Source organism: Pyrus communis, chromosome 8 (assembly GCF_963583255.1).
Source record: "Pyrus communis chromosome 8, drPyrComm1.1, whole genome shotgun sequence".
Lineage (NCBI taxonomy): Eukaryota > Viridiplantae > Streptophyta > Magnoliopsida > Rosales > Rosaceae > Pyrus > Pyrus communis.
The window spans coordinates 9,410,848-9,436,687 of NC_084810.1; the positions used below are offsets into that span (position 1 = coordinate 9,410,848).

Below are 25,840 nucleotides of genomic sequence, written 5' to 3' on the forward strand. Positions count from 1 at the left end.
CCCATAGTATTTATCATCTCCTTGGGCCGAGCACATCCTGCTGCTCGGCACAGCAATAATATTTTGGGCCCAAACAACTATACTTATGCTCTGACATCATGTGTGAAATGGATCCATTCCCACTCATATGCGCACTCTTACATTTAGGCACTTTTAGGTTTAAATTTATTTACATTTTTTCACATCACTACACTTTATGGCTTCATCACCTTCCTGTGTCGGCCAACAAAGCTAATTCGAAGTCCAAGTGGACATTTCAGATTGGGATGACAAAATCACTAAGCCGACACCGTAAAAATTGTGGAACACTACGAAGGAATATGAAACATATGAAATAAATTTTTTTAATTACTTTAACTGTTAGATTTAAATTTGGACTGTTAGATCCTTTTTTTTATCGTTGGATTTGACTATATTAGATCTTAACAGTTGGATTCAATGAATTTATAAATATAAAATTAAAAAGAATACACGTATATGATGGCCAGCCCCACTAACCCTGGAGGAATCTTAACCTAAATTTGTTCCATAAATGAGTTTTGGGTTAAAACTCATATTTTCCCTAAGAGTTAGAGCAAGTTGGTAAGTTTAGGACCTAAAATTTGAGTTTTACTACAAGGGTTGGAGTAGGTCTAATATGCAATGACAATTTCCACCTTATAAGGTTTAAAAAAAGAGAGTTTTAACGAAAAGCCCATGATACTGTTTACTTTAATGAAAAACCACATTTTTACACTAAAAAGTCAAACATGATACTATTTACTTTACCCTTTATTTTGTCCTTATCGTTAAAACTCAAAGTTTTCAAGTCATTTTCATTAGTTTTCCTTTAAAAAAAAATACTAAATACATCCCAAATCACTTTTAACATGTATTTCACAAAATTATTTATCTTCTTTAACTTTCTAAACCATTCTCACTCTCCATTATAGAACAAAAGTCTAACTAATGAAACTACAAACACATTGATTGAAAAAAATTATTTTTGATTAATAGAACTTCGAAGCTTCGCCTTATTCAAAATGTACCGTTAGAGGTGGATAAAGGTTAAACTTCATTGGTGTCAAATTACAGCCCTCACCTTCTTTCTCAAAGAAGATAATGGTGATGCTTTTTCACATAATCATGTTCTAAAATCTGATGATCAGATAATGGTGAGGTGTATGAGTATGATATGTGATGCATAAAATATCATTTAGTGTGCATCTTAAGGGCAATACTTTATACTGTTGAATTAATATAATAAGCCTAATTAAAACACAAAAAACCAAATATTCTGAAAGATGATTGAGTATTTAATATATTTTTTTTTTTTGTCAGACGGTCACCTTTTTAGTTTTTACCAATGGTATACTATTCTTTTTGAATTTTCTTTGTGAAAATCCGAATGATCAATTAATTGAATTTGTGTCTCGTACATCGTGTAATTAAAAATTATTTTGAATTTTAAATTTAAAATTAAATATAAATAATACTTAATGAAAATTGGTCATACGATATATAATGAACGACCACGATTAAATAATTCCCGAATCTCAAAAAAATTTCGGAGAACATTCTTGTCCTTTACCAATCACAAAAAAGAAGGAAAGTCAAAATTGTGGTCTCCACTCCTAAATTCAAAGGACCATGTGAATGCGATACTTGCATTAAAATACAGGTGTCGTCGTTTTCTTTCTTTCTTTTTCATTGTTATTGCAATGGTTGTTGGGTTAGTTTAATTTCGATATATGAATTTGTAGCTGAGTAGCATTGCCTCTGAAACAGCAGCTGGATTCCTCTCGCTTTGCTCACAGAAATGGCCAACGAAAGAGACGCAGCGGCAGGAAGCGGTGGCAGCCTAGTTTTTGCAGTTAACGGAGAGAGGTTTGAGCTCCCGACCGTTGATCCTTCAACCACTCTGCTCGCCTTCTTGCGTTCTCAGACGAGATTCAAAAGTGTCAAGCTCAGCTGCGGTGAAGGTCTCTCTCTCTAACTTTGACTGTGCTCTGCGTGTATGATCATGAATTTCTGTGGCTTTTTGATGTATATTATAAACACGATGATTGATGAGTATCATTTGTGGATTTTTGGACGACTTAGTCGTACGTCCTATGAAAGAAAAATTGCGTGTTGCTATGAAAAAAAAATTGCGTGTTGCATGCTATTGTTGAAAATGAGTAGGAGCATAAATCTGGCATAGGCTTATAAGACCTACTTCAACTTTTAGAGTAGAACTTAAATTTTAGGTTCTAAATTTACTTCAACTTGCTCTAATCATTGAGACAAATATGAGTTAAAACTCAAAACTCATTCATGGGCCAAATTTAGCCCAGGATTCCCCTTGGGTTAGTTGGGGCTAGTCCACCATATATGTATATTATTTTTGGTTTTATATTTATAAATTCATTGAATCCAACAGTTACGATATAATTTGATGAAATCCAACCGTAAAAAAAATATTTAACAGTCCAAATTTAAATTCAATAGCTAAAGTAATTAAAAAAATTTCTTTTATATGTTTCATATTCTTTCATAGTGTTTCACGAGTTTCATGGTGTCGGTTAGTGATTTTTCAATATTTATCAGAATCTAAATATTTTTAGGCTAAAATGTTCATAAAATAAAATTAGAATAGTCTACATAATTTTTTTTCTTTTAAAAAGTTGCTTTAAGAAAAAAAAATTAGCCTAAATTCATTCTTTAATGATCTAGGAAAATTTAACCCATAATGTTTGCAGAGAAAAAACTGTTTCTGGGCAAAAAATTTTAGGTCTTAGCCTAAGGGTTGGAGATGGTCTAAGAGGTTGGACTACTCTCCATATTGCCAATTGGTTTTATGGTGGAACCTCAACTTTCTTTATGGTACTAGAGCAGTTTGTCTTACGTGTGAAGTCAAACGATCACATGTGCTCCAGGTCACCCTGTTATGTTGTCCACGTGTTAGGCTCGAAAAATTCACCGCACGTCAGGAGGTGTGTTGAGAATGAGCTCCACGTCACCTCGTTATGTTGTCCACGTGTTCGGCTCGAAAAATTTTTGCCACAAGTGAGGGGCGTGTATTGAGAATGAGTCCCACATTGATGGGAGAATTGACCTTGTATGAGCTTATTAGAGGTTGGACTACTCCCTATATTGCCAATTGGTTTGATGGTAGAATCTGAACTTTTTTCAATTATGATCAAACTTTGTGTTTCTCATATAAAGAATTCTGAATTTTTGGTTTACCATCCTGAACAATTGTTGCAAAATAAAGTAATTCAGAAAACGAAACTAGTACTCACCTCGCTTCCGAGGTGACCAACTGATGCTTAAAGAGGTTTCTTTTTGTGATGAAATGTCTGTAATTTAAGGTGTTTTTTCTGCAGTGATCATATTAAATGAGATTGTAGTTTGGGTTTCAAAATTTTCAAGGAAAACTAAGTCTTACTAAAAATCTTTGGACACGTTTGGTGATATGCACTTATAAAAATCGGGTGCAGGTGGTTGCGGTGCTTGTGTTGTGCTACTGTCCAAGTACGACCCTGTTGTCGACGAAGTGAAAGATTTTACTGCAAGTTCATGTCTCACTCTGCTTTGCAGTATAAATGGATGTTCAATTACAACATCCGAAGGCCTTGGAAATATCAAAGACGGGTTCCACCCAATTCACCAAAGGATTGCTGGTTTCCATGCTTCTCAATGCGGCTTTTGTACTCCTGGCATGTGTGTTTCACTCTTTGGAGCTCTTGTCAATGCTGAAAAGGCGAATAGACCTGATCCCCCTCCTGGGTTCTCCAAACTTTCTGTTTCCGAAGCTGAAAAGTCTATTGCAGGTAACCTCTGTCGATGTACTGGGTATCGACCAATTGTTGATGCCTGCAAAAGTTTCGCATCTGATGTTGACATGGAGGATTTGGGGTTCAACTCCTTTTGGAAAAAGGGAGATAGTAAGGAAGTAAAAGTAAAGAGTTTACCTCTATATAACCGTCATGGTGACATCTGTACATTTCCGGACTTCTTAAAAAAAGAAATTTGTTCTTCCATGTCTTTGGATCCTACGAGATATGGTTGGTACAATCCTCTTAGAGTTGAGGAGCTTCAAAACTTATTGAAAGATAATGATTTTGATAATGCAAACGAGATGAAATTAGTTGTTGGAAACACAGGGACGGGCTATTACAAGGAGCTAAAGCGCTATGACAGATACATTGATCTCAGATGTGTTCCTGAATTATCAATGGTTAAGAAAGACCCTGTGGGGGTTGAGTTCGGAGCAACTGTAACAATCTCTAAAGTTATTGAGTCTTTGAAGAAGAAAGACAACGGTGGATCTCCATCAAGAGGTGGTGATGTGTCAAAAAAAATTGCCAATCATATGGAGAAAATTGCTTCAGGGTTCATCAGAAATACAGGTAGTATAGGAGGGAATTTGGTGATGGCACAGAGAAAATGTTTTCCTTCAGATATTGCTACAATACTTCTTGCTGTGGATTCAGAAGTAGATATAATGAATGGTGCTAGATCTGAAACGGTTATGTTAGAGGATTTTCTGAAAAGGCCTCCACTGGATCCGAAAAGTGTACTTTTAAGTGTTAAAATCCCAAATTGGGAAGCAGTTAGAAAAGTTTCTCCAGAAACCGACACCATGTTGCTTTTTGAAACCTATCGAGCTGCACCAAGACCCCTAGGAAGGGCATTAGCTTATTTAAATGCTGCCTTCCTAGCAGAGGTTTCGTTTGGTAAGATTTCCAATGGAATTATGGTGGATCGTTGTCGTCTGGCTTTTGGTGCTTATGGAACTAAACATGCAATTAGAGCAAGAAAGGTCGAGGAATTTTTAACTGGAAAAGTGCTGAGTCCTGGTGTTCTATATGACGCTATTAAATTAGTTAGGGATGTTGTGGTTCCTGAAGAAGGAACTACGAGCCCTGCTTACAGGTCAAGCTTGGCTGCCGGTTTTCTTTTCGAGTTCTTTAGCCCCTTAATTGACAGTGAAAGTTGCAAAGGATTCTTGGGAAATACTTTGTTGGCCGATGCTTCCAAGTTAAAAAGGAACAAAAGTGCTAGCGATAAGATGAGAACTGTTCTGTCATCTGGTAAACAGGTGATTGAATTAAGTACAGAGTATGATCCGGTTGGTAAACCAATTACAAAATCTGGAGGTCTCATACAAGCTTCAGGTTAGTTATCCTTCACATACATGATTATATGGATGTCTAATTACTAAGCATCCTTTTATTTTTTTATGGGTGGTGGGAGGGAGGGTTAGCACGCTACAACCCGAACAAAATAAATAAAAAAACAACCAAACTCTAAAAACTGCTAACGAACCAAGAGATAGCAGCTTTCCAATAGCTCCCACGAAATCTTCAAAAATCCTTCTATTCCTCTTCATCCAAACCACCCAAAACAAGGTGAGGATCATAGTGCCCCCCATAACCCTAGCTTTCTTTCCCTTCAAACCATAGTGTGAGACCCAAGTTAAACAAAGTGAGGATCATTGTCTCTTTTTTTTGGTATTGGACTTAGTTTGCAGGCCTGTTCTCTGCTCCAAAATATCACTTTTATCTAGTTGAGAAAATTGTAGTATGATTTATTCGTTAACAATTATGTTTTATTCGTTAAATACCTAAAAGTAGTGGGAGTTTGAATTATATACTTATGATATGCTTATAGAAAGGTCTCATTTTCCATCTTTTGAGATCATTCTTTTATATAAGAAACAAAATCTTAATGAAACCAAAATTGACAGAATACAAAGTGATGACCAGTTGTGGGCAATTTGTTCACCTGCTATATAGTATTGTGTCCTCCTCCCGCTGTCTCTCACTCTTTTGCTCTCTTGCTTTCCCTGGAGAGAGAGAGAGAGAGAGAGAGAGAGAGAGAGAGATAATTTCTTAACAGATCATGTTTCAAATGATTCTCTTTGTATCTTTATGGCACCAAGCTTTCGTTGACCTTTTGTCTTTTTTTGTTTTAATTTGTTTTGTTTCCTCGTTTGTAATAGTTATTGACAGTTTTCACAAAACAGTGGGTGTGCTACAACTTCAGTGTTAATTGTTTCTTCTATAATTCTTTTGTTTCAACTGACTATGTATCTTTTCCATTTTTTTATGTCTTCTTGAGTGCTTCTAGCTCGTGACACAAAAGTACTTATCTCATTCATGACCGTCAATTTGTAGGTGAGGCAGTCTATGTAGACGACATTCCATCTCCGAAAAATTGCTTACATGGAGCGTTCATTTATAGTACAAAGCCTTTGGCTAGAGTGAAGGGAATAAAATTTGAACCTAAATCACATCCAGGAGTTACTGCACTGATATCTTTCAAAGATATTCCCAAGTCTGGGGAGAACATTGGGTCTAAGAATTTTCTTGGTACAGAACCTCTGTTTGCTAATGATCATACAGAATGGGCTGGTCAGCGTCTTGCTTTCGTGGTAATTCAACGATCTTGTGATTATATCTAACGATCTTAGTTGGGATGAATGCCAATCGTTATCCATAATTGTAGACTATACACATAATTTTTCTCCTTTCTTTGGATGTGTGTCAGTTTACTCATCAAAAGAAAGTTTTGTAGGTAGCAGATACGCAGAAACATGCAGATATGGCTACAAACTTTGCGGTGGTTGATTATAACATGGAAGATGTAGATCCACCTATCTTATCAGTCGAAGAGGCAGTTAAGAGAGCAAGTTTTTTTGAGGTCCCTCCTTTCTTCTATCCGAAACAGGTCGGTGACATATCAAATGGAATGGCTGCAGCTGATCACAAGATTATTTCTGCTGAGGTAATTGAAATCAATATGACATTCTTTCTTTGTTTCCCGGTGTCCTTCCCACACTAATGTTCTGCCCTTTTTGTACTTTTCTATGTTCCAGTAATTTGGATTTTGGATATTCAACTTTGTTCCTTGGTTTTATTTATATACATAGAAAGGACTTGTGAAATGGGAGAAAATACGAGTATAAGAGAATGTTGGCTTGGTTTTCAAGTAGAACCGCCCACTAACTTACAAATCCATGCATATCTTGCTTTCAGATCAAACTTGGTTCACAATACTATTTCTACATGGAGACACAAACAGCCCTTGCTGTACCAGATGAAGACAACTGCATGGTGGTTTACACTTCAAGTCAAATGCCTGAGTCTACACACTCTACAATTGCAAAATGTCTTGGTATTCCTGAAAATAATGTTCGTGTAATTACAAGAAGGGTCGGAGGGGGCTTCGGTGGAAAGGCCATGCAATCAATGCCTGTGAGTATAATACCTACATAAATCTCTATATTCCTTCTTTATTACTGTCTATCTAATCGTGGACGAGATTGTCCGTTTAACTGTAGATTAAGCACTTGTTATCACAGTGAACATGAATATAATATTTCTGTTAGACAATGAATGGAACCCAAAAACTTAAGCTGCTAGGAAGCGGGCCAACATTGTGTATTAAGCAAACATGCTGCGCACATACAACTCCTATCCTGCATGTGGAGAGTACACAAATGCAGATTAAGATAAACATACTGGTGTAGTCTCATTATGCACCTAGAAATTTAGACATAAGTTGGGAATGAGTGTAGGAGGTTTTTTGACCAAAGAACTTCCAACCAAGCCCTTATATATACACATACACATAGATGTAGATATATAGTTCATATATAAAATGATATTTGATTCTGACCCATATAAGTTTTTTACCAGCGCACCAATAAAACTTGATCATGGTGTCAAGTGGGAGATCTTAGGATCCTGCAACTACAACCTCCCTGCGAATGTTGAACTCTGTATGATTTTAAAACGATAAATAACGTTCAAGTTAAAAAATGTTTGTTGAATATAATGTCTTGGCTCTCTAGTGGTGCAGAGAGGTGTACACGTGAGGCGAAGTTTTAGAAAATAAAGCAATAGTTAGCATTTAGTGTCAGTTCTGGGAATAGTGGTAAATCAAATTGTTCTATGTGCTGCTAGAGTTGGAGACCTTCGACGCATATCATTTTGATCATACTACTCTAAACCTCCAACTTTTTTTTAAATTTCAGATCTTGAGCTTTCTAGTGGTGGGGAGAGGGTGTTGTGTTCTTTAGCGGTGGTGAGAGGCCTACTAGAATATAAATGATTGCTGGTGTGTATCCTGATAAATTACGATTCTTCAGGATCAATAGTAAACCAATAACCTTTATCTTACACATGCGTGCAGACACCAGACACACTCACACACACATAATATATACGTGCATATATATATATATATATATATATATATATATATGTATATATCACTTGCTATGTTTATGGTTTTTTGAGTACTTGATTCCCAATGCTCAATAGAATATAAAGCTGCTGCAATTCTGATGTTTAGGTCGCAACTGCATGTGCTCTTGCAGCACACAAATTACATAGACCTGTACGGATATATCTCAATCGCAAGACTGATATGATAATGGCTGGAGGAAGGCATCCCATGAAGATAACTTACAGTGTGGGATTCAAGTCTGATGGGAAGATTACAGCTTTAGAACTTGAGATATTGATAAATGCAGGGATTTCCATAGACTTTAGTCCATTATTGCCAAAAAGTATTGTGACTGCGCTTAAGAAGTATGACTGGGGTGCTCTGACTTTCGATATCAAGGTGTGCAAAACAAACACTCCAAGTAGGTCTGCTATGCGGGCCCCTGGGGAGGTGCAGGGGTCATTTATCGCTGAAGCTGTAATTGAACATGTAGCATCCATCCTTTCTATAGAAGTAGATTCTGTGAGAAGCGTTAATCTTCACACATCTCACAGCCTTGATTTGTTTTACGAGCAGAGCGCTGGTGAACCCCTGGAGTATACTTTACCATTGATATGGAACAAGTTGTCCATGTCTTCAAGCTTTAACCCAAGGACTGAGATTGTAAAAGAATTTAATAGGTGTAATAAATGGCAGAAAAGAGGAATTTCTCGAGTACCGATAGTGTATGAAGTGTCATTGAGGCCAACTCCGGGAAAAGTAGGCATTTTAAGTGATGGGTCTGTTGTTGTTGAAGTTGGAGGAATTGAACTGGGTCAGGGGCTCTGGACGAAGGTAAAACAGGTGACAGCTTTTGCTCTTGGTTCGATTCAATGTGATGGTAGTGGAGATTTCTTGGATAAAATACGGGTGGTGCAATCAGATACATTGAGCTTAATTCAAGGGGGAATGACTGCTGGGAGCACTACATCTGAGACAAGCTGTGAGGCAGTTAGACTTTGCTGTAATATTTTGGTTGAGAGGTTAGCTACTCTCAAAGGGAGATTGAAGGAGCAAATGGGCTCTATTAACTGGGAGACTCTTATTCAGCAGGTATTCTATTTGGATTGAGGGGAGGGCTTATTTCACTCGTGTGCTCCTTTGTTGGAATGCAAATAACACTGCCATAATAGCATGTTATTTGCAGTCTCCCAGAGGAGTGCAGGGAGCAAAAATAGCAATCACCGTGAAATTATTGATGCATCATTTTTTTTTCTTTTGAAACATTTCATTAACTTATTGATTTGTTTCAAATCCATGCCATGGCGCTCCAATAGTTCACACACTGAATCTGGAAGAACCCAAGAAACTCAACCCCAGACAGAATAATTGACATTGAGCCACAATTTTCTTATGAGTACAAATAAAACTTAATGAGTTCTCAAACTTTCAAGCTTGCCCTACTTCCCAGTGGCTTCTCCTTATAGCTTTTGAAGGCCACTGAAACACCAAACTCTCTCCAAGAAAGATATATCAAACAAAAATAAAAATCAAATAAAAAATAAATAAAAAATAAAAAATAAAAAAACCTCTCTTTAACTTGCATTTTTCTTTATTCCCAAATTTGATGTAGTTGTTACAGTTTATATTTCTTCTGTCAAAATGCAGGCATCCTTGCAAGATGTGAACTTATCAGCAAGTTCTTATTATGTCCCTGATTCTGCTTCCAGGACATACCTTAACTATGGTGCTGCTGTGAGTGAGGCAAGTTTGTGTTGACCGTCTTACTCCTTCATTTTCATTCATGTGTATTGTTGAATTTTCGGCAAGATGCAGATTTACATAATGCAGAGCAAATCATAGTGCAACGTCACAGTCATAGAGACCAGTTTTTTCTCATTTAAAATTTATAGATTAATAACATTGAAACTACTTGATCACAGGTGGAGGTAAACGTTCTGACTGGACAAACCACAATTCTGCGATCGGATATTATCTACGATTGTGGTCAGAGTCTCAACCCTGCTGTGGATTTAGGACAGGTTAGCATGATTGAATTTGCTACTCAGATTTTTATAATGTTTACATACATTTTTTTATTTTTTGCATTTTCTTTTAATTAAGCTCTACCTAGATTTTGTTTTTTGCATCGCTAATCAGTAGGTTCTGCCTTGGAGAATTTTTCAAATTCCATTGTAAGAAAAGTTAGTAGTTCGGTTTATTTTATAAATTTTTAGGTACTTTCATTCTTTAGCGTCTTTAGGCTTTCTCCGTTCGAAGAAGTGTAGCATTTTCATCATCTAGTCATCTTTGGAATAAGAATCCTAGTTTTCAACTTTTCTACAATCTGTTAAGATCCCTAATGCCAGTTCACTGGCACGTAGTTAATGTGGTTTAGTTAAGTTTGACATTACATGTTTCTTGCAGATCGAAGGTTCTTTTGTTCAGGGTATTGGGTTTTTCATGCTTGAAGAATACTCGGAAAACTCTGATGGGTTGGTGATTTCAGAAGGTACATGGACATATAAGATTCCTACGGTGGACACCATACCCAAACAGTTCAATGTTGAAGTATTGAACAGTGGACATCATAAAAAACACGTGCTCTCTTCAAAAGGTCTGCCATGCCGTTCCTTGCATACTTCTACTTATCCCAACTACAACTGATACCAGAAAAGTATTTTGTGTGATTAAAAGTAGGCGAATTTTGAAAAAATTGAGATTATGTTGATGCAAAAATTGAAGAGTCGAAAATTTTGTGTTATTACATAAATTGGAAAGCTGAAAATTTTATGTTAGTATGAACATTTCAATTAAAGAAGAGCATGTTTCATCATAAAATTTGAAAAGTGTTGTGTGAAACTCACACATTGAAAATCGTTTGCGCAGCTTCTGGTGAGCCACCATTACTTCTTGCGGTTTCTGTTCACTGCGCTACAAGGGCTGCCATTAAAGAATCAAGAAAACAGCTTCTTCAGTGGGGCGGCCTAGATGGATCGGCATCAATATTCCAGTTAGATGTTCCTGCTACCATGCCTGTTGTGAAGGAGCTGTGTGGACTGGAAGCTGTGGAGAGGTACTTGGAATGGATTGTAGGCAGAGAATAAACGTACGTTATGGCTGGAAGGCATGATCATGCTAGTTAATTTGTCCATCACAGCCAAAGAACCTAAAATGTGAGTCAATCGCCGTCACTTGATCTCAATAAGGATACGAATATAGGTTTTTCAACAGATTTTAGGTCTGTTTATAGTGCAAAACCAATAAAAAAACGAGAATTGGCAATAGATGAACCATTCCATCTCACGTTACTTGTGTTTAGGTTCGTTGTCCAGTTTTTGAACATTACTGTTGAATAAGCTTTTATCTGTAAGACAACTAAACACGAACCATCTTATTATACCTTTTGTGTTTGCAACTTGTATTGAGACAAATTGTGTTAGACCAAGGTTCATTCGACCGGAGAATGGTTCGTAATCTCGGAGATTGGGTTGTTTTCTGTCTATATTTATATTTGAGGAAAATTCTATGCAGTGAGAGTGCTTAGAATTGGGGTCATTATTGTTCAAACACTCATCCCCAAGAGTGCTGAATTAAACCCCTATACCGTGAAACGGTGTACTAGGTTGGTGAAGGAACCCAGTAAGCTGCAGAGAATAACAATAATAGTAAAACATAAGAGCATTTGGGCTCCTTAAATGAGCTCCTAGCTATAATTTAGGGAGGATCTCAAAATAATCAACTCTATTCATGCTCTGTAGCCACCTCTTAGGGATGCCTAGGCGCTAGGTGGTTGACTACTGCCACGATTAATCCCTATCTATTTATAAAAATAAGAAAGGGCGCCTAGATCTTCCTAGATGCCCGTCCAGTTACCTAAGCCGCCTAGCCCGCCTTGGCGAGCATAGATATCTTTCATCTTACATTTTATCTTTTCAATACATTGTAGGAGACTTGTTAGATACTTGTATGAACACTCATTATATCCTTGTTCCCTATATTTACAACATGATCTAGTACTTTATAATTCATATATTGTTGGAAATAAAATAGAGAGTAAGAGAGAATACAAAGAGACAAGTGAGCAAGTTGAGGAGAAATCAAGGTGTGTCTCCTTTCTCATTAGAGTGCCTATTTATTGGCGTTAGATTTACATAGAAAGGTGTTCAACTATTAAGATATTACATATTTGACCCAGAACTGAACAACATAATAAATATTGTTAATAACACTCCCCTTGGGTGTTCACCAACCAATGGTAGTTGCCTCGACAAACCTTACTTGGAAGACCCAGTGGGAAAACACCTAAGCGAACTAGAAATCAGGCACCATGATTATGAAATATTGGTATGGTGTTGGGCACGTATAATATTGCCTCGCTAAAATCTTGATAGGACAGCCCAATGGGATAAAAATTTGGTTGAAGGGAAAAAGAGCACAACACGCTTATATGTCCATTATAGCTAGGACTGGCAAACGGGTCGTGTCTATCGTGTTCGTGTCGTTTTCGTGTAACACCTGTTATCTTAACGAGTCGTGTCGTGTCACACCCGTTATGACCCGTTAAGAAAAAAATATATTTTTTTAAAATTTGCACATACCACACATTGCCACATAAATATTACTTCAAAACATTAAAACATTTCTTGTTCAAGTACTATATCTACACTCGAAAATAAAAGCCTAATAAAAAAAATAATACATACACTACTAATCTATTACAAATATTAAATGTGCAAGGATAAAGAGTTTTTGTTTTTAAGATTGTAAGTCTTTCTCAAAAGTTTACACCTCCATTTACAAAACCTTCAATTTACATCGATCATCATGAAATTGTATTGGAACTTTGGCTTGATCTATTGCCTTCAAGAGTTATGTTGAAGATGTTTTTAGTAAGATTTTCCACGTCATAACTCTCTTCCGCATAAACTAAGTATAGAAAAAGTAAACATTAAAAATCATTCAATTATGAAAAGTTAAACAAAATAATTATGAAAAGAAATAAAATAATAATACTATACCATATAAAAATATATTACCTCATTTTCCAAATAGTTGATTCATACTTTTATTAAGTATATAAATTATAACATAAGATTTTGTGATATCCACATCCACTAGTGTAAATATTTTAAATTGAAGATCAAATTCATTCTTTGTATTCATATAGGGTCAAGGAGTGTAGCTGTAAAAATTCATCAAAATCAGAGTTAAAATAACCGTTAAATCTTGATTTTTCGTTTATAACCGTCGAAAAGCTTTGTCCCGTTACTTGATCTCTGAATGTTTTTTTTTTGTGATTTTTTGCTGATGTGATCTCCAAGCATATACAAACAATTTTGACGGTTTGGATTGTTGAAATTAGTTTTGGAGAATTCGTAAAACCATAGATTGACTAGCACTTAGAGTTTATTTATACTTTCATTAAGTATAACATAAGATTTTGTGGTATCCACTTGTGTAAATATTTTAAATTGAAGATCGAATTCATTCATTGTATTCATATAGGGTCAAGGAGTGTAGTTATAAAAAATCATCAAAATCGGAGTTAAACTAACCATTAAATCGTGATTTTTCGTTTATAACCGTTGAAAAGCTTTGTCTCGTTACTTGATCTCTGAATGTTTTTTTTTTGTGATTTTTTGTTGATGTGATCTCCAAGCATATACAAACAATTTTGACGGTTTGGATCGTTGAAATTAGTTTTGGAGAATTCGTAAAACGATAGATTGACTAACACTTAGAGTTTATTTATACTTTTATTAAGTATAACATAAGATTTTGTGGTATCCACTTGTGTAAATATTTTAAATTGAAGATTGAATTCATTCATTGTATTCATATAGGGTCAAGGAGTGTAGTTATAAAAAATCATCAAAATCGGAGTTAAAATAACCGTTAAATCGTGATTTTTCGTTTATAACCGTTGAAAAGCTTTGTCCTGTTACTTGATCTTTGAATGTTTTTTTTTTTGTGATTTTTTGCTGATGTGATCTCCAAGCATATACAAACAATTTTGACGGTTTGGATCGTTGAAATTAGTTTTGGAGAATTTGTAAAACGATAGATTGGCTAACACTTAGAGTTTATTTATACTTTCATTAAGTATAACATAAGATTTTGTGGTATCCACTTGTGTAAATATTTTAAATTGAAGATCGAATTTATTCATTGTATTCATATAGGGTCAATGAGTGTAGTTATAAAAAATCATCAAAATCGGAGTTAAAATAACCGTTAAATCGTGATTTTTCGTTTATAACCGTTGAAACGTTTTGTCCTGTTACTTGATCTCTGAATGTTTTTTTTTTGTGATTTTTTGCTGATGTGATCTCCAAGCATATACAAACAATTTTGATGGTTTGGATCATTGAAATTAGTTTTGGAGAATTCGTAAAACGATAGATTGACTAACACTTAGAGTTTATTTATACTTTCATTAAGTATAACATAAGATTTTGTGGTATCCACTTGTGTAAATATTTTAAATTGAAGATCGAATTCATTCATTGTATTCATATAGGGTCAAAGAGTGTAGTTATAAAAAATCATCAAAATTGGAGTTAAAATAACCGTTAAATCGTGATTTTTCGTTTATAACCGTTGAAAAGCTTTGTCCCGTTACTTGATCTCTGAATGTTTATTTTTTATGATTTTTTGTTGATGTGATCTCAAAACATATACAAACAAGTTTGACGGTTGTGATCGTTGAAATTAGTTTTGGAGAATTCGTATGCCATCAATCAAGTTCCGTGTGTGTGTGTGTATATATATATATATATTTATTAAGTATATTTAAATCTATTTATTTTGTACGTATAAATTATAATTGACTGGTACACGGAATAGTACATACATTACGTGTCACGTGTGTCATTATAAAAATAGTGAGATATGTCATGACAGTCATGTGTGTGATAAAAAGTTAATAACTTAAAAAAAAAAAAAAAAAAAAAAAAAATTCTCACCACTTCTATTAATTTTCATTTTCCCTCTCTTTTTTGTTTCCTTTTCAACTTTTTCTTATCATTTTCACTTTTCCCTCCAACATCTTTCTCTAATTCCCTCACTTTTTTGTTTCATTTTCAACTTTTCTTAACATTTTCATTTTCCCTCCATTTTTTTTTTCAAAAAGGGCGGCAAGTTGGCAACGGCAAGAAATTCATTATTCAAATTTGAATGGAAACAAATCACATCAAATTTCAATGGATGCAATGCAATGCATCATATTCATGCATATTAAATTATTAATTGATAATTATTATAGTTTTTATAAAATTTAATATATATATATATATATATATATATAATTATTATAGATAGACTTAATATTTTGGGGGTATAATTATTATAGTATATATAATTATTATAATTATTATAAATTTTATAGTTAATTTAATATATATATATATATATATATATATTATAATTTTTAGGGGTATAAAATTGTAAAATTAATGTATATAATTATTACAGTATTTTTTTAGGGTTATAAAATTATAAAAATAATATTCTGCTTATCGTGTATCGTGTTACCCACGTGTATACCCGAACCAACCCGTTATCTTAATAGGTGCTTATCGGGTTACCCGATAACGACCCGATTGGTTATCTTGTCGACCCAAACACCTGTTAATTTCGTGTCGTGTCGTGTCGGGTTATCGGGTCGTGTCAGAAATTGCCAGGCCTAATTATAGCATATTGTCGAAGACTCCGCCTAATGAATAACTCCGGCGAATACACGCCATATACACAAATCGCTTTATAGACTCTCCAAAAGTTCTACCGTAACTCTTAACTCTTTCAAGAATATGTTGCAACAATAATTTTAGTTCAAACAAACAAAAGTACTCATTGAGGTAATATAAACCAAATTTATCTAGAATAGGTATTGAGTACATATTTTGAGCTTTATGCTCTTAAATTGAAATCTTTGGATACAAATTTTATGGCATTTTCATACTTTAAGAAATGGCTTTGAGAGATAAATTCTCAAGTGGTTAGTATGCAGTCTCCACATGCCATAAGTCTCACATCTAAAGTAACATTGTACTTATAGAAATATGGCTACATATATGATGACAAAAAAAATGCTCATATCTATTATGAAGCATCATGCCATACTAGTGAGTTTATTTCACTAATTACAAACACCCAAGAATAATTTGGTGTATATATTACAGGTTTCTTATTCCACGTTTTTCAATAGCTCAAAAAATTAGTGACACACCCCGACCCTGATATCGAGCAGACACCAAAATCGTGGTGTGATGGTCACCACCCAAGTGGGTGATGAAGCCATGATGACACACCCCGACCGAGGTCAGGGCGTGCTGGCCGTCACACTAAGGTGACGTAACCATGTGCACGTGCGGAAGCTAATAAGATAGTAGTATAAAAGTACGAATAATTTAAAAACTAGCATACAAAGTACTAAGACAAGTGCTAGCGTAAGTGAGGTACAAATTCAGAGCAAGACTACAGCAGTCCAAAAGAAAAGTTGCGATAGAAGTACACCCGAAGGTGACCCTATGCTGGTGAGTATCTGTCAGAAAAACCGGGAGAATCCTCTGGGAAACCACCGAACCTGCTAAGCAACTAGAACCTGGAGGGGCGCAAAAAAACAAAAGCGTGAGTGGGCAAAAACAAAGCTCTTTGAAAACCATTTAGCAAAATACATTCTAACCCCTCGCCGTAAAACCTGTATACTTCCCAGAAAATAAACATATACGTATGTATAGATATGCCCAACATGCTCAAGGGTATGCCAATCATGCTCAAGATATGCCATGTCAAAACCTCATAATGAAATGTATGTGCTCAGGTATGAATCATATCATTGTATTTCATTTCATAACCCTTATTTATTTCTTATTCTTAGCTTTTGTATCAATTAATGGCTTTCGTCACCCTCGGGTGTCGACCAGCACGTGTCTATCCTGGTATTCGGGCAATATCGGGATCGAGGCGTGTCATTAGGTATGACTCTGGGACGAAAAAAACTTTATGTACCCAATGTTGAAAACCACGAAACTTAAAGGTAGTAAACTGAGATTTACCCTAATTTTATTAACGTGATAGAGGTTGTTTGATCTTTTCATGTCGTTTTAATATTTTGAAACATTTGAAACTGCAAAAAATCATCTTGGTGTAGTAAAATCGATGGTGTGTGCTGTGAAATGAATGAAACAAGACACAAAATTTACGAGGTTCCTCGATAGTCAGTGTGACTGGAGTACGTTCTCGGAGCAGCGGTAGTGCTTTTATTTATAATCTAAAATCATAAGATTACAAAGATAACTCTTTCTATTATCTCCTCTCTTTTTTTACTCTCTGTCGTGAGCCTTTTTACTTCTCTCTTTTTCCTCTTTTCGTCCTGTTGACCCTAAAAATTACAAAACCTACGTGGCGCGCAGGCCGAGTAACTAATAAGCTAACTACGTCCTTCGGTCGAATGCGGGGCGTGCCAACTCGTCGGCCGAGCCTGGCCGAGGAGTAAAATTTGTTGATGTAGCTTTGAGCGCATCGCTGACTTCTTTAACTAACGATTGCGACCGAGGAAGGAACACTCTCGATCTCTGGGTTCTACAGCCTGAAGACAAGGCTGCTAATTTTGCGGAGTTCACAAACCGTCCGAGCCCGATTCGGTCACTGTGATTATATTCGTCAGAGTATAAGCACGTCGAATCGAGACCAAGGTGTATGGGCACAGGTACTCGAACGTGATGTATGTCTTGATGGTAAACGTAGTTCGGCCGTCGGAATGCCGAACCCTGAAACTCACTTGTGAGTATCCAATCATAAAACCACTCGGCGACCAGTACGCCGAGCAATGTAATTCGTAACACCTAACTATGCCGAGAAGGCTAGCAAGGTGACCTCTGCCAATAAAGGTTCGAAAACCTTCCTCGACCGAGACTTGGATAGATAATCGGTCGACCTCGACGCAGTGCTGTTTATCCAAACTGAAGATGCTTCTCGGTCGGCTGATTCTGCGACAGCAGTGCTGTTTATCCAAACTGAAGGTGCTCGCCGGGTACTTCCACAGTGCTGTTTATCCAAACTGAAGGTGTGTTGGCAGGAAAAAGAAAAGGAAAAATTCTCAAGGTGTTTGAGAGGTTTTGCGCAGGGCAATTGTATGCTGATTTTAAGGTCCTCTCTGTTTGCATGATTTCTTGTATTTATAGTGCCCTATTCCTTGAAACCGACTCCGATTTGGATTGGGAGTCCTTGTCCCATTTCGCTTCTTCTTCGAACAAACCTACTCCTACTGGGATTCTGAATTTTCCTTCTTTTCGGGACTTCATTCCTTGTTGGTCGAGAATCCTAGTTGTACCAGGACTTCCTCGACCTTTCTATTTATCTGGACTACTTATGATAGGATTTGGCCGACCCTGTTAGCTGGCCCGGGCCCTATTATTCGGCCTATAGTATTTATCATCTCCTTGGGCCGAGCACATCCTGCTGCTCGGCCCAGCAATAATATTTTGGGCCCAAACACGTCCTTTTTTTTTTTTTCTTCTTTTCTTAGCCATAAGGCTTTGTGTTTTTGTGTGTTATTTTATATGGAAGGATGAGGCAGCAAATGGATTAGTGGACAAACATGTAGAGTTGTAGTGGGTTGTAGTGGGTTGGTCATCCACACATTGAATGACTTATAAGATTACAACATTCCCTCATGGATGGCGTCAAGTCTTCAATTGACTTGTTAAAATCTTGATCTATTTTGGATACTCTCCCTAATGAGTATCTCTCTCTGATTTCAAATTCTTTAGGCTGATCATTGATTCTTCTGCTTTAGTCTCTTAGCGAGGAGAGTTGCCAAAAAAAGTGCTTTACTTGTTAACTTTCCACAGACTTGGTCTTGAACTAGGCTAGAGGGCCTTCTGGTTTCCTCCAAAGGTCTAAATTTACTTCATTTATCTGGAGCTAAATTTGATTCAAGGGTGATAGACACTTGATCTTGAATCAGACTTGTGGTTTTTTCAAGGATCGTCGAGGCTTGATCTTGAATGAAATTGGACCACGAGGAGCTTCACGTGATAAGTGATATTCGGCTTTGTCGGGGATGAATCGGCATGTGTTTGTTGCACTTTGTTGATTCTCCACGAGTTTCAATGTATCATTTTCACTTGCCTTATATGTTCCCTTTGTAGAAGTGGTTTTTCCTTATGCAGGTGTAACATCTTCTCTTGCAATATTTGTCCCCTGATGCAAAAGTGGAATGCAACCCTTGCATTTGAATGGTCTTTCAGAACATCACTTCTCAGTAACTCGTCATGCTTGGCAGCTTTAGTGTAAATAGCCAACATCATATCAACAGTTGAAGATGAATACTCAAGTGTAATGCAAGGTAAAAGCAACAACAAAGAAAAAGGACAAGGGAAAGCATGATATGAGATACTTTTGCTTTCGACCCTGATGATATGAGACACTCTTGTTATGGTGTGACTTGTTTGAAGAGGTATTCTCAAAGAGGAAACAAACTGAGTATTTCAAGATGCTTTGTTGAATATGCAATCTCAGAGAGGAGGAAGAGTTTAGACATTTTTTGCAGGTATGTCTTGCCATGGAGGACAAAGGTCGACATATATAGAGTTATCTCAATAGTAAGTAGTGATGTTGTGCTTTTACTTTTGTCAGCAACTATGGTGTAATTAGAACAGTAAGATTCACGCGTTTTCAACTTTGTCAGAAATTTTTGATAAAGTTGCACGTGATATCCAAAAAAGCTGAGATTGCGTGTGGAAGGTACCGACAAACTTTCATCTAGGAAATCCGGCTTTTGAAATTCGGTGAGCAGTGTCTCTTCGATTTTTTAACAAGTGACCTTGTTGCTTTTTCTTTTATAAAGGCATCAATTGTGTTCAAAACGTATGCTCGGAAAAACTGTTGCCTGTAGAATTTTCTCTTTCTTGCACTTCTGAGATTTTATCTGACTTCATTTTTCTTTCATCATTTCTGAAAATGGCTTGCCCATCTAACCTTTGTTTAGATTTGAGTCTAGGGAGGGATACAAATGAGCCGCATCAGGATAATATACAGCGATCATCCTTCTTATCTTCTAAAAGCCTTCTTACAGTCGGAGACTCTGTGATGAAGAATAACATAATCGCTACAATAGTAGCTAGGAATCTTCTTACTCCAAAGGATAATAAAATCCTTTCAGAACGGTCTGATGAGTTGGTTGTTCAAGACTCATTGGCTCTTAGTGTTCAGTGTACTAGCTCCGTTTCCAATATAAGCCAACGCCTACTTGCTCGAACTCACCAAGTTGAATCATTAATAGTTGAGGTGGCAAGTCTTAAGCAAGAGATCATAGAGCTCAAGCACGAGAATAGAGTGTTACATGTGCTTGCTAATAATTAGTCGACGAGCATGAAAAGAAAGCTCAACCAACTACTGGAATCCAAAAATTAGACTCAAAGTGATAATGTCACATCCCGGCCCGGGCCCCCACCACATCATGGGCTCGACTCTACCGTAGCACGATATTGTCCGCTTTGGGCCCCGACCACGCCCTCACGGTTTTGTTTCTGGGAACTCACACGAGAACTTCCCAGTAGGCCACCCATCCTAGGAATGTTCTCGCCCGAACTCGCTTAACTTCGGAGTTTTGATGAACTCCGAAGCTAGTGAGCTCCCAAAAGGCCTCGTGCTAGGTAGAGATGAGAATATACATATAAGGCATAGAGGATCCACACCCCTGGGCGATGTGGGATCTTACAATCCACCCCCCTTAGGAGCCCGAAGTCCTCGTCGACACACATCCGGCCAGGGATTGGCTCTGATACCAAATTGTCACATCCTGGCCCGGGCCCCCACCACATTCCAGGCTTGACTCCACCGTAGCATGATATTGTCCACTTTGGGCCCCGACCACACCCTTACGGTTTTGTTTCTAGGAACTCACACGAGAACTTTCCAATGAATCACCCATTCTGGGAATGCTCTCACCCGAACTCACTTAACTTTGGAGTTCTGATGAACTCTTAAGCCAATGAGCTCCCAAAATGCCTCGTGCTAGGTAGAGATGAGAATATACATATAAGGCATAGAGGATCCACACCCTTGGGTGATGTGGGATCTTACAGATAATGAGAGGTTAGTGGCTTTATTCCAAAGGCACCTATTGCCTTCACCATACAAAGTTTTACCAATTATTGAGACTCCAAATAATCAAGCTCCGGTGCCTCCCTCTTCTAGAGTACTTCTGAGTACTGAGGCTTAACATGAGCAATCTTTGTGAAGGCTCCCTTCTGTTTGTTCATTTTAATTCATGTGTATGTACATGTTTGTAATTTCTCAGAGATATTAATAGATAAGCTTTATTTCATTCAATGTATTGTGTCAAATACAATAAAGCATATACTTCACTAAGATGTGGTACTTCTGGACCAAATATCAATTTATCTTTACCCTCACGATGATAAATGATCATTCTTAATGTCTAAAAAATTTGAGTCTTCAACTCATAATCTTCAATCCATATGATTCTTTAATATCATAAACATCATGGATAAGATTTGTGTTGGCATATTGTTCGATCTGCAGCTCGAGACAATATTTCTTTCAACACTTTATAATCTCTCTTGACTCTTTAGGAGTTCCAATTTAATAATATCAAGAGATTTTAGTATGTTGTAACAATATCATAATGATAGTACTCACTAAGGCAATTCATATCATCCATTGGTATTGAGTACATAATTTATGATTTACTCTTCCGGGGCTTACTTCAAGCAATTTGAATCCTTCAGGGATTTTCTATATTTCATGACACATTCTTCTTTGAAATTTATACAGAGCAACTTGCTTCTATGTATACTTCAGGTATTTACTTATGGAGATAGGATGCGGGCAACTTAAAACCCTTCGTATATAAGTCTTCATTCATATGAACTTGTTTACAAAAGTATAATTTCAGGTTTCAATTAATAACCTTGTGTCATATCATGTAAGTATATTTCACTGTATTACAAATGCCCATATGTAACATTATTAGTTCAACATCTTTTGGCTATTTGTATTGTATACATATATATAGGTTCATTTTTCCACGTTCTTACAAAATTATAATGGAGTTACCTTTCTCCATTTTTGGCCAATAATTTTTGTTTTCTTTGACGAAAAAGAACGTACTCAATATCAACACAGCTCATTGATGAATTTAGTAGCTACTGAAAAAACCAAAATTAACATTGGTAATCATCAATTTGTGATCCCATAATTCTCATGTGCATGCGCATACATATTTATAAGCATTTCATTTACTTTGGATATCCTTGCCTCTTTAGGGACTTTACATTGTCCCTTCTAGGACAATCATCTCTTATTAGATGAATTGTTTGAGAATTTGGATCATAAGCTCCTCTAGAGCATTATAGAGCTTGAATTTTAATTTCTACTTCTGGGAGTTGAGTCATTGGAACCTATACGTCTATCATGCCTCATGCATGAGACATCAAAATTTTCATATCTGCGGATTGTCCTTTTTGGGATGTGTATCCATGCGGCGACTATCATGCTTCCGGCATGTAACAGTTATGCTCCGAGAATGCAATAGTTCAGTAGTGCCATATTCTTCTTCTTTCGAATGACTGAACCTTCTGAATCTTAGGGTTTGCCACGCTTTAGGTGTGTAACAGATAAATCATTTGCTACCACATTATTTTGTCCAACAGGGACATCAATTCTTGTAGGCACATTTGTAGCAAGTACATGTGATTTTATTACTTTCGTTGCATCATTAAATGCATCTGGCATTTGATTTGCACATCGTTGCATCATTCAATTATTCTCACCTCGTTTTTATATTGATTGCTTTGTGAATCAAAATAAGACAAAATGGGTAAAGCCCACGACAATTTTTGTCATTATTCTGGAACAGTATTTTCTCCCCTTAACAGTGGGAAAACTGTCTTATTAAAATGACAGTTCACAAACTGCGTGGTGAACATATCCCCAGTCAAGGGTTCCAAATTTTGAAGGATAGATGGTGAATTAAATTCAACATAAATTCCCAGTTTGTGTTGATGCCTTATTTTAGTATGTTGTGACAGTGCAATAGGCACATAGATAACTCAACCAAAAACTCGTAAATGTTAATGTTTGGCCAGTGCCCAAACACGAGTTGTACTGAGAAATATTGATGGTTGGCAACAGGTCTCAACTGAACTAATAATGCATTATGTAAAATGGTATGTACTCATCTTGCAATTTTGTTTTCATGAGCAGAGCGCGGGTAATCAATTTCATCCGCTTAATAAATATTTCTACTAAACCATTTTTGGGTATGGACATGAGGAACATGGTGTTCAACATCAATGCCCAGTGATGTGCAATAATCATCAAGACTTTGAGGTGTAAACTCTCCAGCAAATATGCATTATATCATCATTTACATAAATCAAGGAACTTCTGGTCCTTATTTAATAGTATGCAGACTGAGACTCTTATGTGCTTTATTACAATTAAGTTGTGGCACTTCAGCTTTTCAAACTTAAGGTACTCATCAAGGAACTTCATGTCCGATCTTGAGGATTTAGGGACTTCATGCCTGATCTTTTTGCATGATGGAACTTCGAGTCCAATCATTTTATGTGATGAGGATCAACAAACTTCAGGTTCTGATCTGATCAATGAACTCCAAGTCCTGTATGTACTCATTGTAACAAAAAGAAGTACAATAAATGAATTAAAACAATAGACGGTAATTCCAGCCATGATAAATAAATTGTTCTTAAGTAAATAAAGTTTGTGACAAGGATTTTGATTCAGCACCATTCACATAAATACCAAAGCTTTAAAGCAAAAGGTAATAATTATATCCATTGTAAATAAATGGAACTTGTGATAGGGCCTTAAATCAACACCATGCACATAAATATGTCAAAACAAAAAATGCAATGATGAAGTCCTCATCTTTTGCTTTTTCTTTTTCTTGGTCTGCCACTTCTTTTGTTTCATTCTTTTTATATTTTGTTTTCATTTCACAGCAATAATTCCTTTTAGTTATTTAGGAAGTAATAGTAACAATAAGTTCCAATAGGTGTTCCTCCTCCAATGAATTTCGAAAAAGTCGAAACGGTTCCCATAAGTTTTGGAGTCAAGAGTGTCTGCAACTTATGAGAAGATCAAACCATTAGATTTAGCTCAAATTTCAGTATGATATGGATCAGAGGATACTGAACAACTTTCTTGTAGAAACACTTTCGATATGAGCTACTGAAATAGAGTTTTGGTACTCAAAAGTTGCATGTCCAATTTTCTGCGGAAATTGAAAACTGGTATGGTATTTCAGGCATCTGGGATGATTGTACCGTTGGAAATTTCTGACAATTTGATATGTTGTAGGTACTGGGCATAAGAACAACTTTGATGAAGAAAGTATTTCAATCCAAGGTCTGAAAGTTGGAGTTCCGAGACTGTTTACATGGCTGTCAGATTCTCTACAAATTTTGAGTCTGTATTCTTTTGCTTATGCAAAGGATGATATACAGTCATACAACAACATTTATATATATATATATATATATATATATATATGCTTCAGGAAAATCAATAGTACAAAGATTTTAAGATGAAATGAAAAGATTTTCTTATCCATGAGATTCCAGGCGGCAGAGGTGAACAAGATTTATGACATTATGCTTTCCACTAACACAAGAGCTTTTCGTGCTGATAATATGTTGTAAAATCGATGGTGTGTGTAGTTGAATGAATGAAACCAGACATAGAATTTACGAGGTTTCTCTACAATCAGTGTGATTAGAGTACGTCCTCGGAGCAGCAGCAGTGCTTTTATTTATAATCTGAAATCATAAGATTACAAAGATAACTCTCTCTATTATCTCCTTTCTTTTTCTTCTCTCTGCCATAAGCCTTGTGGCATCTCTCTTCTTCCTTCTTTCTTTTTTTCTCTTCTCCAGTCGTAAAGCTCTGTGTTTTTGTGTGTGATTTTATATGGAATGATGAGGCAGCAAGTGGATTAGTGGACAAACATGTAGAGTTGTAGTGGGTTGTAGTGAGTTTGCCATCCACACATTGGACGGCTTATAAGATTACAACACGTGGTACTTAAATTGTCCAATTATCCCCTATTGGTAATAAGACCGGGAATGCCATATGGCACGGAATGTTGGGCAGTGAAGTATCAACACGTACATAAAACAATTGTAGCAGAGAATGCTTCGTTGGATGTGTGGGCACACGAGAAAGGATAAGATTAGCAATGAGGATATCCGAGGTAGAGTAGGAGTAGCCAAAATTGTAGGAAAGATAAAAATCGGTTACAGTGGTTTGGACATGTGAAACGAATGTCTACTGACGATCTAGTTAGAAGATGCGATTACAGGACAAAGGTTTATGGTCGAAGGAGTAGAGGAAGACCTAGAAGGGCTTTGGAAAATACTCTAAGAAAAGACTTAGAGTACTTGGATCTAACGGAAGATGCGACACAGAACCGAACGCAATGACGTTCTAGGATTCGTATAGCCGACCCCACTTAGTGGGAAAAGGCTTTGTTGTTGTTGTTGGTTATCAAAATTGGGAATAGAACACATGTTTTTTTTTTTTTTTTTTAAACAAACGATATTATCTACACTAAGGGGAAGGGGTGGGCCTCACAATGAGCTAGCAATAATATAATTCAAATTTGCCT

General features: G+C 36.4%; 1 protein-coding gene across 1 annotated transcript; it reads left to right on the top strand.

Moving 5' to 3' along the window:
- The first annotated feature begins 1,781 nt into the window (after window positions 1-1,781).
- LOC137742654 (abscisic-aldehyde oxidase-like) lies at window positions 1,782-11,713 on the top strand. The gene is made up of 10 exons (XM_068482575.1): window positions 1,782-1,961; window positions 3,462-5,141; window positions 6,144-6,400; window positions 6,544-6,753; window positions 7,005-7,223; window positions 8,326-9,291; window positions 9,847-9,942; window positions 10,122-10,220; window positions 10,606-10,795; window positions 11,068-11,713. The coding sequence occupies exons 1-10, from the start codon at window positions 1,799-1,801 to the stop codon at window positions 11,283-11,285; spliced, it is 4,098 nt and encodes a 1,365-aa protein (XP_068338676.1). The 5' UTR covers window positions 1,782-1,798; the 3' UTR covers window positions 11,286-11,713.
- Window positions 11,714-25,840: the final 14,127 nt, after the last annotated feature.